This window comes from Platalea leucorodia, assembly GCF_965183815.1.
Source record: "Platalea leucorodia genome assembly, chromosome: Z".
Classification (NCBI taxonomy): Eukaryota; Metazoa; Chordata; class Aves; order Pelecaniformes; family Threskiornithidae; genus Platalea; species Platalea leucorodia.
In genome coordinates this window covers 27541066-27554287 of record NC_138858.1, presented here as the reverse complement: position 1 = coordinate 27554287, position 13222 = coordinate 27541066, and the positions used below count along the sequence as shown (strand labels likewise).

General features: G+C 37.8%; 1 protein-coding gene across 1 annotated transcript in view; it reads left to right on the top strand.

The window, feature by feature from the left end:
* The window catches only part of SV2C (synaptic vesicle glycoprotein 2C), a gene marked incomplete at both ends in the record, with an annotated part of 80793 nt that overhangs the window by 58105 nt on the left and 9466 nt on the right, over positions 1-13222 (top strand). The window contains 6 exons of the mRNA XM_082336064.1: positions 4118-4228; positions 6478-6566; positions 6935-7099; positions 9932-10065; positions 11332-11535; positions 12449-12608. Coding sequence (XP_082192190.1) covers positions 4118-4228; positions 6478-6566; positions 6935-7099; positions 9932-10065; positions 11332-11535; positions 12449-12608 — 863 coding nt within the window. The remainder of the gene's footprint in view (positions 1-4117; positions 4229-6477; positions 6567-6934; positions 7100-9931; positions 10066-11331; positions 11536-12448; positions 12609-13222) is intronic.

Genomic DNA, 13222 nt, shown 5'->3' with positions numbered 1-13222 from the left:
TGTACTAAGGTACTTAATAGACTCCATCTGTGTCTTATTTACTAAGTTTACTTCACCCTTAATAATAACAGTAGGCACATAGAAGTCCAAATTAGTTGGCTGTTGTGTCTTTAAAGCTTTTGAAATTATTTTTTTTTATTTTTATCAGCAAAAATAATAATTTTTAAAAATTCGTTTTCACTTCTGTGAAACAGTAATTTCGGACATTTAAAGATCTCAAAATATCTTGGAAGCTCAACTGCATCTTGTTGACTTGCATGTCTAATGATAAGGCTATATTCAAAGTATCAATGGGTTGTTTCTATTTGGAGAAGAAATTGGCAATTCACATGTGGGACTTATTTATGGCATCTTCCTTATTTATGAAGAATATACACAATAATTTTGTCTTCGTGGATACAGTAGGACCAAACAGCAGAAGGCGTTTTATTGTGTTGAAATCCAGTGTGCTTTTCCAGCTTGTGCTGTGCCATGGGAGTGCTGGCACTCTGCTCCCTCTTGGAGCCATGTGTAGGATGTTTTTCCTCTTCCAGAGGCTTTCTTCTTACTTTAATGCACATGTAAGTCAATTAAGAAATCCTCTTAAAGGTTCTGCATTTGCAGGCAGTCTCTGGGAATGACCATCTGACCATATAACTTTATTCCATTGAGACTTGTAGTTTATTGCCTTGGATGTAGTTTCTGTTGCCTCCATTTAATTTTTTTTCCACACAGAAGCTCAAGAACTCCTATATTTAGCCTGAAAGGGTGCTGGTTAGTACATCTATCATGTTAAATCCATGTTTATTGATACACCGGTGACCTACCCCTAATCCCATCTAACCTAATGTTTTATGTTCTGATTTCATTTTCAAGTAAAGGGATTTGCCAAACACCATACAGCTAGGGTGTAATTTCACAATTGGTTCTTGCTGATCTGAGCTGCTTTCAGGCAGAGTATGCCTGCCCGTGGTCACTCTTTGTTTTTCTTCTGGCAGCATTGATATTCATTGACTGATTGCACAGTCAGCCATAGCACAGATCCTGTCCCCCTACGGTGTTGGTTTAGGCACAAGGAAGAAGACAGAAATGTGCTGGGACCAAGGGTGGGAGGAAGGATCAGCCACAGTCTCACATCAGTTTGACATAATCATAATCACGTCCTAAAGCAGCCGTGGAGAAGAAAACAAAGCACGTGCTTGTTGTTTCCAGTTCTTGTGATCTAACAAGTCTTTCTCTTTACGGTTGTTAAAATGTTACACTGAACCACGTTGAACTCAGCAATTTATTTATAGTTATTTTTGTTAATTGGTCAGCCATGAATAAGGCATGAATAGGAAAAACCACCACTTTCTTGGGATTTTTGCTAGTTTCTGCCGTGAACATTGGGAAGACTCAACTCCAGATATCGAGGAGTTGAAGGATTAGAAATACTGTACTGTACTGTCAGGGTTACACATGTATAGAAGTCCCTATTTTTAGCTTGCATTAATGTAATTAGAAAAATGCATCATTGTCTCCTCATTGGACAATATCAACACTTCATCTTATAAAACCCAGAAAGCAAAGAACTTACGCATAATTTGTTTGGCACATCCTTGTAGTCTCTCTTTTTTTTAATATAAGTTAGTCCTGGATATTGTGACATTTTGTCTAAGTAAGTAATTTATTCACATCGCTCTCCTAAACCCTGTTGCTTCAGCCAGTACCATTCTATGACTTATGCATTACTCTTTTCCTCCACTTCATGTCACTAGTTACATCAGATACATTTTGATAGTATGTTTTCTAACTTTGCAGCTGATGTAACTTTTTCTCCATTACTGCTATAGTTTTAGTGTGCTTTCCTTTTATATGTTTTCCTGATGATACTGATGTCATCTTTTCCTAGAAGCTTTTTTCACAAGTCATGTTTATTCTTGTTACTCATATTATTGAGGATTTTACGTTCAAATCTTTAGAACAGAGAAAGCATCAACTGATGAACAGTTGGTTTTAGAGTTAGAAACACCACAATGAATGTATTCTAGTTACTGACTGTGGAGGTGGTGGCTCTTAATACTTTTGAAAATCTCTCCTGACAGCAGTGACACTAACAGAGACGGCAGTAAGTCGATAGTACCTTCTATTATGGGACTACGCAAGTTAAACGTTTATGTAGATGCTTAATTACCTTCCTGGGTCCTTAAAATATAGATTCGTTAGATCTGTTGGTTTAAATGTTTAAGGGAAAAAAAAAAATCTTTGTATCCCTAAAACCAAAATTCTCTTCACTCTTTCATTGCCATGTATTAATTAATCTTTTTTTTCTGCAAACATTTTCCTTTGCAGCATGTCTTGATTTTGTAAAATTTAAAACATTGCATAATTCTAGCCATTTCTTTTAAACAGAAGTTCCATTTTCATTAAAATAGGTATTCTTTATTGTTTTTTCTTTCATTCTTCATACACTGACAGCTGAATTTACATGGTCCAGATGGACCATTGTCCTGATTCAATAGGACTTTTCTTATGTTAAAGAACCATCAAGGCCAGGGTCTTTTTATCCCCAGTCACATACAGTGCTCCTAGGATACATACATGTTTCCCCAACCTCCACAGATCCAAATGAGCCAGGTGGCCAGGACAGTGAAAAGGCTGCCCCTGAGCCTACAAGAGTGGTACTGGTTTATATAGCATGATTCAAAGTGCATGCCCTTTCTGCCTGGAGGTGTGGCACGTGAGGATGTCTGTATGTACAAGGTCTTAAATAATCTTGGAGGACTCAACTCAGTCTTTTGTATAACATGTTTCATAAAAGCAGTTTAAGAGAAGCTTAAAATCAATGGAATGATGCAGACAGGATTATCGCTATTGAAAGAGGCATGACGAGAAGGGTACAGGCTTTTGATATAGTCATGGTTTGGCAAGCTGCAGTATTTTAGAAATGAGGGTGGTTATAGCTAAAACTGCTTAGTGGGCTTTTATTTGGTTTTGTTCATGGGATGAGGATGCTGGTGAATCTTAAACAGTGTACATCTGTAAAAGCAGTGGGCTGAAAACTAGAGCTTTACCATCAATACTGCTATTCCCTGATGTCCTGTAATGCACTCTGATACATCTGTGGGTGGTGATGTCCTCATTCTGTTAAGAAGAAACACAAGCTATTTCTATCTTCAGAAACTCCAGCCAAACATTTAACACTCTGTTGCTCTCTCCCTCCTTATATGTCAATTCCTTTCCCCATTTTATTTGTTTTCTTTCTATTCTCTGTCTTCTTTCTAAATAAACTGTGACGAATACACTGCCTTCTGTGATATCACTATGAACCTGGCACCAGAGCAGAAGCCAAAACCAAAACCGTACAACGGTATAAGCGTGTCAGGTCCTGTGTCTGGAAAGACCATATAACACATTCTTGTTCTGCTACGCAGGAGAGTGCAAGTGAAAATTAACACTGTAGGCAACATCACATTCTCTGTCACTGGTAATTCTGTATTTTTCCCTGATGTCTGTTTATCTCATTTCACTTTAGATGAAGTAGATGATTGCTCATAACAGCAATAACATGCGTGGTTCCAGATCATTTCACCTAACTTCTTCTTCCTTTGTTAAAAAGGATAGTTAAAGTCAACATTCAAAAGACAAAGAGAATTCCCTATGTAACACTACAGGAAATAAGAACAAAAGAAAAATGTTATTCAACTATTGATTCTTAACATTTCGAACTTTTATTGCTGTATCTTTAATCAATAGACTTTCAACAATGTTGTGATAGCAAGTCGGAAACAACTTGAAAGCAAACTCTGGACATGGTTAATGGAGGGTTTAAATCATGTTTTATCCTTTGTGGCATTAAGGGTATGTACAGCAACACTGCAGCAGAACCTGGCAGTAACAGCTTGTTTCAGTCAGAGGAAATGGATTTCCTGAATGCTTTGAAAGTAGAGCTTTTCTAATACAGTTACATCCATAATGAACTTTATGTTATAGTGTGCTACTATTCCTTTATGTTTCTAAAACATTTCTAGTGTAGACACAGGTTTAATATCTGCTCATTTTTAGTTTACGGGATTTATTAAAACCTTCCAATACTCCTCGACAGGCAGTTAATGATTCAAGAAAATGCAAATATTTGCTGTTCTGTTTTTATTTCTAGGTTAACAGAATCAAAACTCCAAAGCAGATAGACGAACTCATAGAAATAGAGAGTGATACAGGAACTTGGTATAGGAGGTGTTTTGTTAGAATTCGCACAGAGCTATATGGTGTAAGTAACAACATCTCTGTTTGTTCTGTCATTACCTTTCTTCTTTTTAATTAGCCTTCAGAAATGGGGTGGATTGATTGAGCTCATGCTGGTGGTAGCTGCAATGCTACATTTTCCATGCAACTGGGAGATTCAGGAACCAGTATAAGGTTCTGGCTTCCTGACCCAGAAGAGGTGCAGGTGATTCACAGAGGTTGGACCCAACTTCTGAGGAGGAAAATGCTGCATTGGTCTTCACACAAGTGATAGCTAATAGTTACATAGCCATATTCCCAAGCACCACAATATAATATGTACTGGCAATGCATATCAATATATAGCTATGGAAAGAGGTGTCACATGATGAGATGAAAAATTATCAGCAGGAACATGAGGCAGCCTCATTACTTACAAATGGTAAAGCTGTGAATAAATTGTGTAAATTAGTGTCAATAAAACCTTTATAAGGCATTGTATCTGCATGTATTTTTAGGCATGTTAAATATTTTACCAGAAAACTATGTTAGAGCTATTTCAGAGAGTTTAATACAAGCTCACTGGGACTGTGCTCCATGTCCTTTTTTACTTTTTTGCAAAACCAAAATTATCCAGTATCTTTGAATCTTGTAATGAAAATTGAGAATGAGAAAAGTCTCATTAATTTTAAAAAAAAAAAAAAAAGTCACAAATAGCTTTTCACAGCTCTTAAAAATCTGGCATCTTAAAGCTCTCCAGAGCCATGATGAAGAAGTGTTGTAAACAAAGCTTTGTCACAGAATTGCTTTGCTTGGAACAATGGCATTTTCCCTGTAAGAAAAAAAATAATCCAGGTAGTGTCTACTTTTACAGTTATTTGTCCAAAAATGGAATATTTGAGTATTGAAATGTTATGATTTGGCCTTGTTACTAAACCAGCTTTAAAGGAGTTGCAGCTTAGTTGTCTCACATCCTTGTTATCTCACGGGACTAGCCCCTGGGTCAGAGCACCTTCCTCATTGCATGACGTGTGCTGAAACCTCCTAGGACAGACTACCTCTTCTTTTCAAAAGGAGGAGGTCATCTTGAGATGAGAGAGAGAGAGAGGAAAACACCACTTTCAGTCAGCTGTGTTGTAGCATCTCTGACCTGGGGGTAGTCCCAGCTTTTAATCATATAGTTAAAGTACCAATTTCTATCTGTGATAGGTTATGACAGATCAGACTCTGAGTGTGTCCCTGTTGAATTATGGAATATAGTTTGTCTAAACTTAAAGCAGTGTAATACTGGGAAGCAAGAAGAAAACATTTCTGACAAGATCTCTGGTTTATTTGAGGTAGCGAAATGAAGCTGCCTAGAGGTGAGGAAAGTTTGAACTGATCAGAGCAGGGGGAAATTAACAGACACAGTCCACACTGGTGGATAAAAAATTTGATATGAGCCAGCAACATGTGCTTGCAGCACAGAAAACCAACTATATCCTGGGCTGCATCAAAAGAAGTGTGGCCAGCAGGTCAAGGGAGGTGATTCTGCCCCTCTGCTCTGGTGAGACCCCACCTGGAGCACTGCATCCAGCTCTGGAGTCCCTAGTACAAGAAAGACATGGAACTGTTGGAGCAGGTCCAGAGGAGGGCCACAAAAATGATCAGAGGGCTGGAACACCTCTCCTATGAGGACAGGCTGAGGGAGCTGGTGTTGTTCAGCCTGGAGAAGAGAAGGCTCCGGGGAGACCTTATTGCAGCCTTTCAATACTTAAAAGGGGCTTATAAGAAAGACAGAGAGAGACTTTTCAGCAAGGCCTGTAATGGCAGAGGAACGTATAACAGTTTTAAGCTGAAAGACGATGGATTTAGATTGGACATTAGGAAGAAATTTTTTATGATGAGGGTGGTGAGACACTCGAACAGGTTGCCCAGAGAAGTTGTGGATGCCCTGTCCCTGGAAGTGTTCAAGGTCAGATTGGATGGGGCTTTGAGCAACCTGATCTAGTTGAAGATGACCCTGCCCATCACAGGGAGGTTGGACTAGATGATCTTTAATTGTCCCTTCCAACCCAAACCATTCGATGATTCTATTGAAAAGAAGCTGGAAAGTCACCAAATGCACACAACCTGGCTATAGCTGGAGATTAACATACCTGTATGAGAAGTACAGCTATGACCAGTATCAAAGAGCTGATCTGCTCTCTTTGATGCCCTGAAGAAGCAAGCATATCAGAATCAAAAAGCTTCTATCATTTAACAAAATTGTTCAAAATACGATTTAAAATAAATGTATTTCCTAATGATTTACAGATTTGGTTGACGTTTATGAGATGCTTCAACTACCCAGTGAAGGATAATACAATCAAACTTACAGCTGTATGGTTCACCTTGTCTTTTGGGTAAGAGCGGTTGAGATCTTAAACCATTTCTGATAGACTTGACACACAGAAGAATCATCTGCATGCAAATCTGTCACTATGATGATCCTTTTTATTTGGAAAGGTTTTATTCAGTATCTTTCCACAAAACGTTACATTTATTAGTTAGTCTGTTCTTGGTTGCAAGCCCAACTCATCAAAAATATCTGCTTCAGAAAACTGGCATCTTCTGGGGCCAACATCTTTCAAGATTTTTATTTTATGGAGGATTTTATTATGATGGAGCAACTGCTCCATCACGTAAGTGGCCGAGGGAGCTGCTTGTCCTCACCTCACACAGATTTCCAAACAAGTGACATTGACGACTGAGATTTTTCTGTTTTTCACAGCTACTACGGCTTATCTGTCTGGTTTCCCGATGTCATTAAACATCTGCAGTCAGACGAGTATGCATCCCGAGTGAAACATTTCCACAATGAAGAGGTTTCACATTTCGTCTTCAACTTCACACTGGAAAATCAGATTCACAGCAATGGACAATACATCAACGACAGGTTTAGAGATTTCCTAATACCCTGACTTGTTTTAAAGCATGTTTTAAAGTATGCCCTAATAATCTAGTATTTTTCTCCATTAGCTAATGATAGGTGGGTTTGTTACTTTTTAATGGGAATTTATTTCTGCTCTTGATTTCTTATGACTCGTGGAGCATGGGGAGAAGTGGATCTGTACATTCCCTGGTGGTTCCTGTGTTGCGATCCCCCATGCAAACCCGGCTTCCTTGTCATCCTGAAAAACAGACTGAAAAGACTAAGTTAATGATACTTCCTTTCACAGTAGGATTCAAAGGTTTTCAGACCCAACACATATTGCAGGGGGCTGGGGAAGGACGTACTTTCATCTCTGTTGCCGGTTCTTTTCTTATACTGATGAAAGAAGCTTCTGTGAAAATGCTGAACATTGAGAGGCTGGGATCTTATCACAGAAAAATAAAAGCTAAATGTTACTGTAAATCAATAAAAAGTATGAACTGCTCTGAAATGGGAAACAATACATTGGCAATGCCTTTTGTGTTTTTTAACTGAATCCAAACATATTAAGGCTCTATCTGGACTTTACAGATAGATAACTAGATAACTTAAGGCAAAATTAAGCACAGCTATTTTAGGTATCTGGTTTCTCTTAAGAAATATACAGAACAACCATGTGAATGGTCTCCTGAATGTCATGGTGCTAAGTAATTATTATTTCCATAGGAAAATCTATATCTGAGTGAATAAAATTAATGATTTTGGTAATATGGGGCTTTTAAAATTATTTTTATAAGAACTGGCATTTTGACACAGTTAAAGGTGTATGGATTGCAGACAAAAAATAGCAATTATCTCATTTTTAAATTAGCCATAGCTTCCCCGTTCCACTCCTTTCCAGGAGGTACATGTTCTCCTAAAAGCAAAGAACCATCTACTGTCAGTAACTGACAGCACTCTGTCAACCAAAGTCTTATCAATTTGAGCTGAAAATTCTTGTAAAACACTAAATCTAACGTTAGTCTACTCTAATTTACTCTTTCAAATGCAGAACTTTAATAGGTCTCTGACAGTTATTTGAGATTCACAAAACATTTTCCACAGAAGTATGAACTCTGATATTCTTCCTCCACAAACGTTTCAGTAGTCCACTCACCCTAATCTCAATGTTTCCTTCATGTTCTTTCTTAACTAGAAGATCCATCAGTACTTGGCTTTTTATTTTGTTACATTTCTGTTGGGTTTTAATTCAAATCATCGCAACACCGATTTTGATATAGTCACAACATGTTTCCTGTCCAAAGGTAAAAAGTCCATCAGAAGAATGTAGGACACGTAGTCTGTTGTTTCTGTTCCAACTGACTAATCTAATTACTAAACTTTCTTTGTTCTCCTCTGGAATTAGGCTACATTTTAAAATGGAAAGTGCTATATGAAAAATTATAATGAGTTGACACTGAACACCAGCCTGATTTTAATCAGTCTGTCACAAATGATAAATGATATAGTAACTAAAACTAATGGGCTGAAAACACCATTCTTCTGACCAATACACAACTAGAATTCATGAGCTAGTAAGTCTTTTCCTGTGATAAACACAATTAGCTTTTGCTCTCCTTTCTCAAAAATATGTGATTCCAACAACTTTATTGGTGAGAGAGTTTAATTCCTACTATTTCATAGGTAGTATATTTTGTGTGTTACTATTTCTACTGTTAGTCTTGTAAGAAGAAAAATACTTAGCTAGTCACACTGGGTTTAATTAGAGCAGAGTCAGGCCTGTGTTCAGAAGACTTTGCCATTTTAACAGTTCTTACTGCCATATAACAATTAAAGCACTGCTTTTCAAACTGTTGCCACTTTGGGTGAAGTCTGCCAGCAAAACTGCCCTTTTTTAGTTGTAGTTTTTTTCCACACCTTCATATGAGATAAAAGACATCACAAAAATAATAATTGCTACATCTGTCTTTTTTTTGTTAGCATGATGATGCTATTTGGTAGAATTGTATTAAAAAAGGATTACAGCATTGTTTTAATCTAGTAACATCGAGGTAGAAAATTACTGCGAGTAATACACTTCGTCATTGGCTTTTTCTATGAACGACTTGATTGACAGTCATGACCAAAGACCTGGGAGTTAAATGAGAGTCAGTAGGCAGATGTTCAGAAAGAAGAAAAGCTATTGACAATTTGTTTATGCCTGTTTTATATACACAGTTAATTGCGATTGCATCCACAGACACAGGAGTAACAAACACATACTCCCAGTTAGATATCTAGCTGTATAACTGGCAATGTGATTGTTGTGTTCATGTTAAAAGATTTTGCAAAACCATTTTTTAACACTTGGACCAGTACGTCTTGCATTTGAGCCTGACATGGTGCCCAGTGTGGTCATCTGAAGAAATAGAGGTTCTTTAAAAAATTCTTTCTTTACAGCTTGTTGCTACTAGCAGGTGCTTGTTTGTTCCAGGAGACTAAGTTTCTGGAGCATGATCTCCCAATTTCCAACTGTAATGTCAAATTACAAGTAATAGTGATTTTACAAGGCTATTCTATGAATGTCATGACATATTGGTTTTGATTGGTGGTTAAGGACAAGTAATAACAGAAATATTATCAAAGAATTGGTATTACTGGTTGTGGCCAGTAGCTATGTGGACCTATTTGTCTTATTAATGCCTTTTCTGAACAATAGTATATAGAAGCAGCTAATCATTAATTATGTCTCCAGAATGCCTGTAATCTCCGTTTCTGGGGTTGAGATTTTTTGCACCTGTACAGGTACATCAGCTTGACCTGTTGCTCTTTCTAACCTATGAAGGTAGACTGATAGAAATTATTTGTATTGGGCAGGTTTATTATGATGAAGTTTAAATCAGTAACCTTTGAAGATTCACTTTTTAAGAACTGTGTATTTGAAGACATTACTTCACTGAACACATACTTCAGGAACTGTACTTTCGTGAATACCACCTTCTACAACACAGGTATTACGAGAAAAGCCCTGAACATCCATTGTTCAGCTAAGTGTTCTCATCTTATGTTTATAATTTCTGGATTTCTCATAAGGCATACAAGAAGCCCTGCTGTAGGGAATAAAAAGCTATGAGAAGCAACAGGCCTCCGTAATGTAATAACAGAAAAGTGAAAGGATCACACCCGCACTAGAGATACCACAGGCCTAATATTGACTCAGATAATAAACAACTCTTTGATTTTAATCATCTCTAAAGAGATTCAGTCTGGACAGGACAAAATATATTTACTGCTTCACTGGTAGCTTTAACTAGTGTATTTTTATTTAGTCTAAATGAGACTGGTGAAATACTTTGTTCATTGTGCTTGCTGTGACATGGGAATCTCAGTTCAGGATTCAAACTACCTAATCTATAATCATTTCCACTCTCCTAAGTATTCTAACAAAATAGGAATGTGTATTTTCATATATTTAAACAGAGGAGTCTTTTATTTTTCAGTTTAAAAAACAACATAACTGAAAGTAGAACATGGCCAACTAAGCTTGTTGGAAAGTCAGGGCACTTCTTACTGCTTTCCTGTAACACCAGCAATCATAATAGTAATAGAGTTAGGTTTCAGAGCAAGCAACGCCCAGCTTTCTTTGCATGGAAGGAAGGTATTCTTGATTCAGGTTATAAGGCTGACAGGAGCAACAGAAAGAAAGTGGAAGTATAGGGAGAGATCTCCAAAATGGTATTGGAAGAAGAATGGCCTGAATGGTTTATATAGTAACTCATCCATGGTCAAACTGAAGACCACAAGGCTGTCTCAGAAATGAAAATTAGTTTAATCTGAATTCTGTAGGAACGTTTTGCTTTAAAGGAAGCCAAACCAAATTGAGCACAATTGGCAGTCTCATCTGAAAGGCTATCTGGTGTGGAAATAGGTCTGATACCGAGCAAGACCGAGTGATAGAAGTTTGCAGATACTCAGTGTTTTTTATGTAAGATCAGCTGGTACTGAAAGGCCTTAACCAAATACAATCCAAGCAGAGCTGAAATACAGTAATATAATTTGCCTAATTCCAGGCCTTAGTTGCTCTTTTTCATGAGCTTTGCTTATTTTTCTATTAAGATAAAAAGGTATCAAAATTAACAGCAATAACTGGTCCCATTATATGAAGAGTGAAATCTCCAAGTTGTCATTAAAGTTGCCTAAACTTGAAATGTTTTTAATCAAAAGCTGCACATGGAGTCAGCTGTTAGCTGAAATGTTTCATTTTCTTCTTTCCACAGATCTTGAGCAATATAAATTTGTTGACAGCGAATTGATAAATTGCACATTTTTCCACATCAAGACAGGATGCCAGATTTCTTTCGATGATGACTACAGTGCCTACTGGATTTACTTTGTTAATTTCCTGGGAACTTTGGCAGTGTTACCGGGGAATATTGTGTCCGCTCTCCTGATGGATAGAATTGGACGGTTAACGATGCTGGGTAGGGACTTCACTTTAAAATGGGGAACACCACCAAAACCTAAAGCTCTCCCAATAAAGTAACATGTTCTCTTCTTAAAGGATTTGGTTCAGAGAGATGCAAAACATTCCTTCTGCAGATACTTTGTTTATGTGGTGTCATAAGGGCCATTCTAAAAAGCCCACAGTTTAGAAACTCTAGGAACAAAAGGTTCTGCAGCCACTTCTGCTAGGCCACATTATCAGTCATTGCTCTTCCACGCTGATATTACAAGACTGTTATTTAGGCATTTGGGATGAGATTTTGGAGAGTGCTGACCATTGGCTTGTCTTTGCTCCAGCTGAAAGGAAAGCAAGATGTGCACAGGTGACCCTCAGCTAGTGGAGCAGCTACTCGAAAGAGTCAGCAGTCCTTTACCTGTTATCCATTTTGCAAAGTAACACAGTTGAAAGATATCTCCTGTGGACTACCTGCAATGACAAATCTGTTTTCAATTTACTTAAATAACAATGTGGTAGTTCATTGTGTTAATTTTCTAGGAGAATATCTGTATATAAATGCAATTCCCATTCAGTGTTTTTATTGCTACAATATATGAACAAGTTTTGTGTAATTGCAGAAGATGAGGAACAAGGAAGAATGGGAGTCATTTTCCCCAAGAAGCTTGCTTTGGGACTTCAGAGAGGGTTCCAGCTTAATACTATATGATATATCCTAATATTTGAGGAGTTATGATTTTTTTCTTTGAGCCCCTTACAACATTTGCCTGCCTGACTGGTCTTACCAGCAGAGGAGGTCTCTGTAGCTTTTAACTCAAATATATTGGTCAGCTATTTAGCTACACTGTGTGAATAGAAACATTAGAAAAAGCAAACAAAGATCATTCTTTAAATACAGCTCCACTTTGTGTTTGTTTCACCTGTCTTGTACCTAGGTGGTTCCATGGTTCTCTCTGGCATCAGCTGTTTTTTCCTGTGGTTTGGGACCAGTGAATCCATGATGATAGGTATGCTGTGCCTCTACAACGGCCTCACCATCTCAGCGTGGAACTCTCTAGATGTCATTACTGTGGAGCTATATCCCACAGACAGAAGGTATGTGCAGATACACCTCCTCTAACCTCACTGACACTATCTCTATGTAGCAGCAGAAATGGTAAATAGACACAGTTACGTATGAGCTTTACGGTGATAACGTTTTTACTGTGCTGAAGCTTGTCATGAATAGCAAGGGGAAAAAAGGGGGTTTTTTGAGCAATTTCGTATGTATTTTGCATCACATATCACCTAATCAGGAAAATACCACAAATGTAGTTTCATATGAAAAAAGAAGGCCTAGCTGCTACTCTCATTTAAAACACAGCTAACGAGTAGTATTTCTGAAAACAGCAATGGAATATTTCTGGGTTTCCCCTAGTGCCACTGGCTATGAAGGCAGTAGTTGGTCCAAAATAGCAATATAGCTGCATTTGTCTGTTGGCTGTGAAATGGTGGGGATGATAATAAAAATCGCTGTCTGGAGCTGAACAGCATCTTCTGGAAGAGGTTGTGGGCTTGAACCATGCTGAGCTGTAAATCAGTCTGCTACAAATTTGTATGCAGGGTTGCTAGGAGTGTACATACTCAGCATTAAGCAGATATAAAAATGTCTTGGGCACTGCAGCTGACTTTTCATGGCTCTTGCAGGAAAGCTCAGGACAATTTTCATG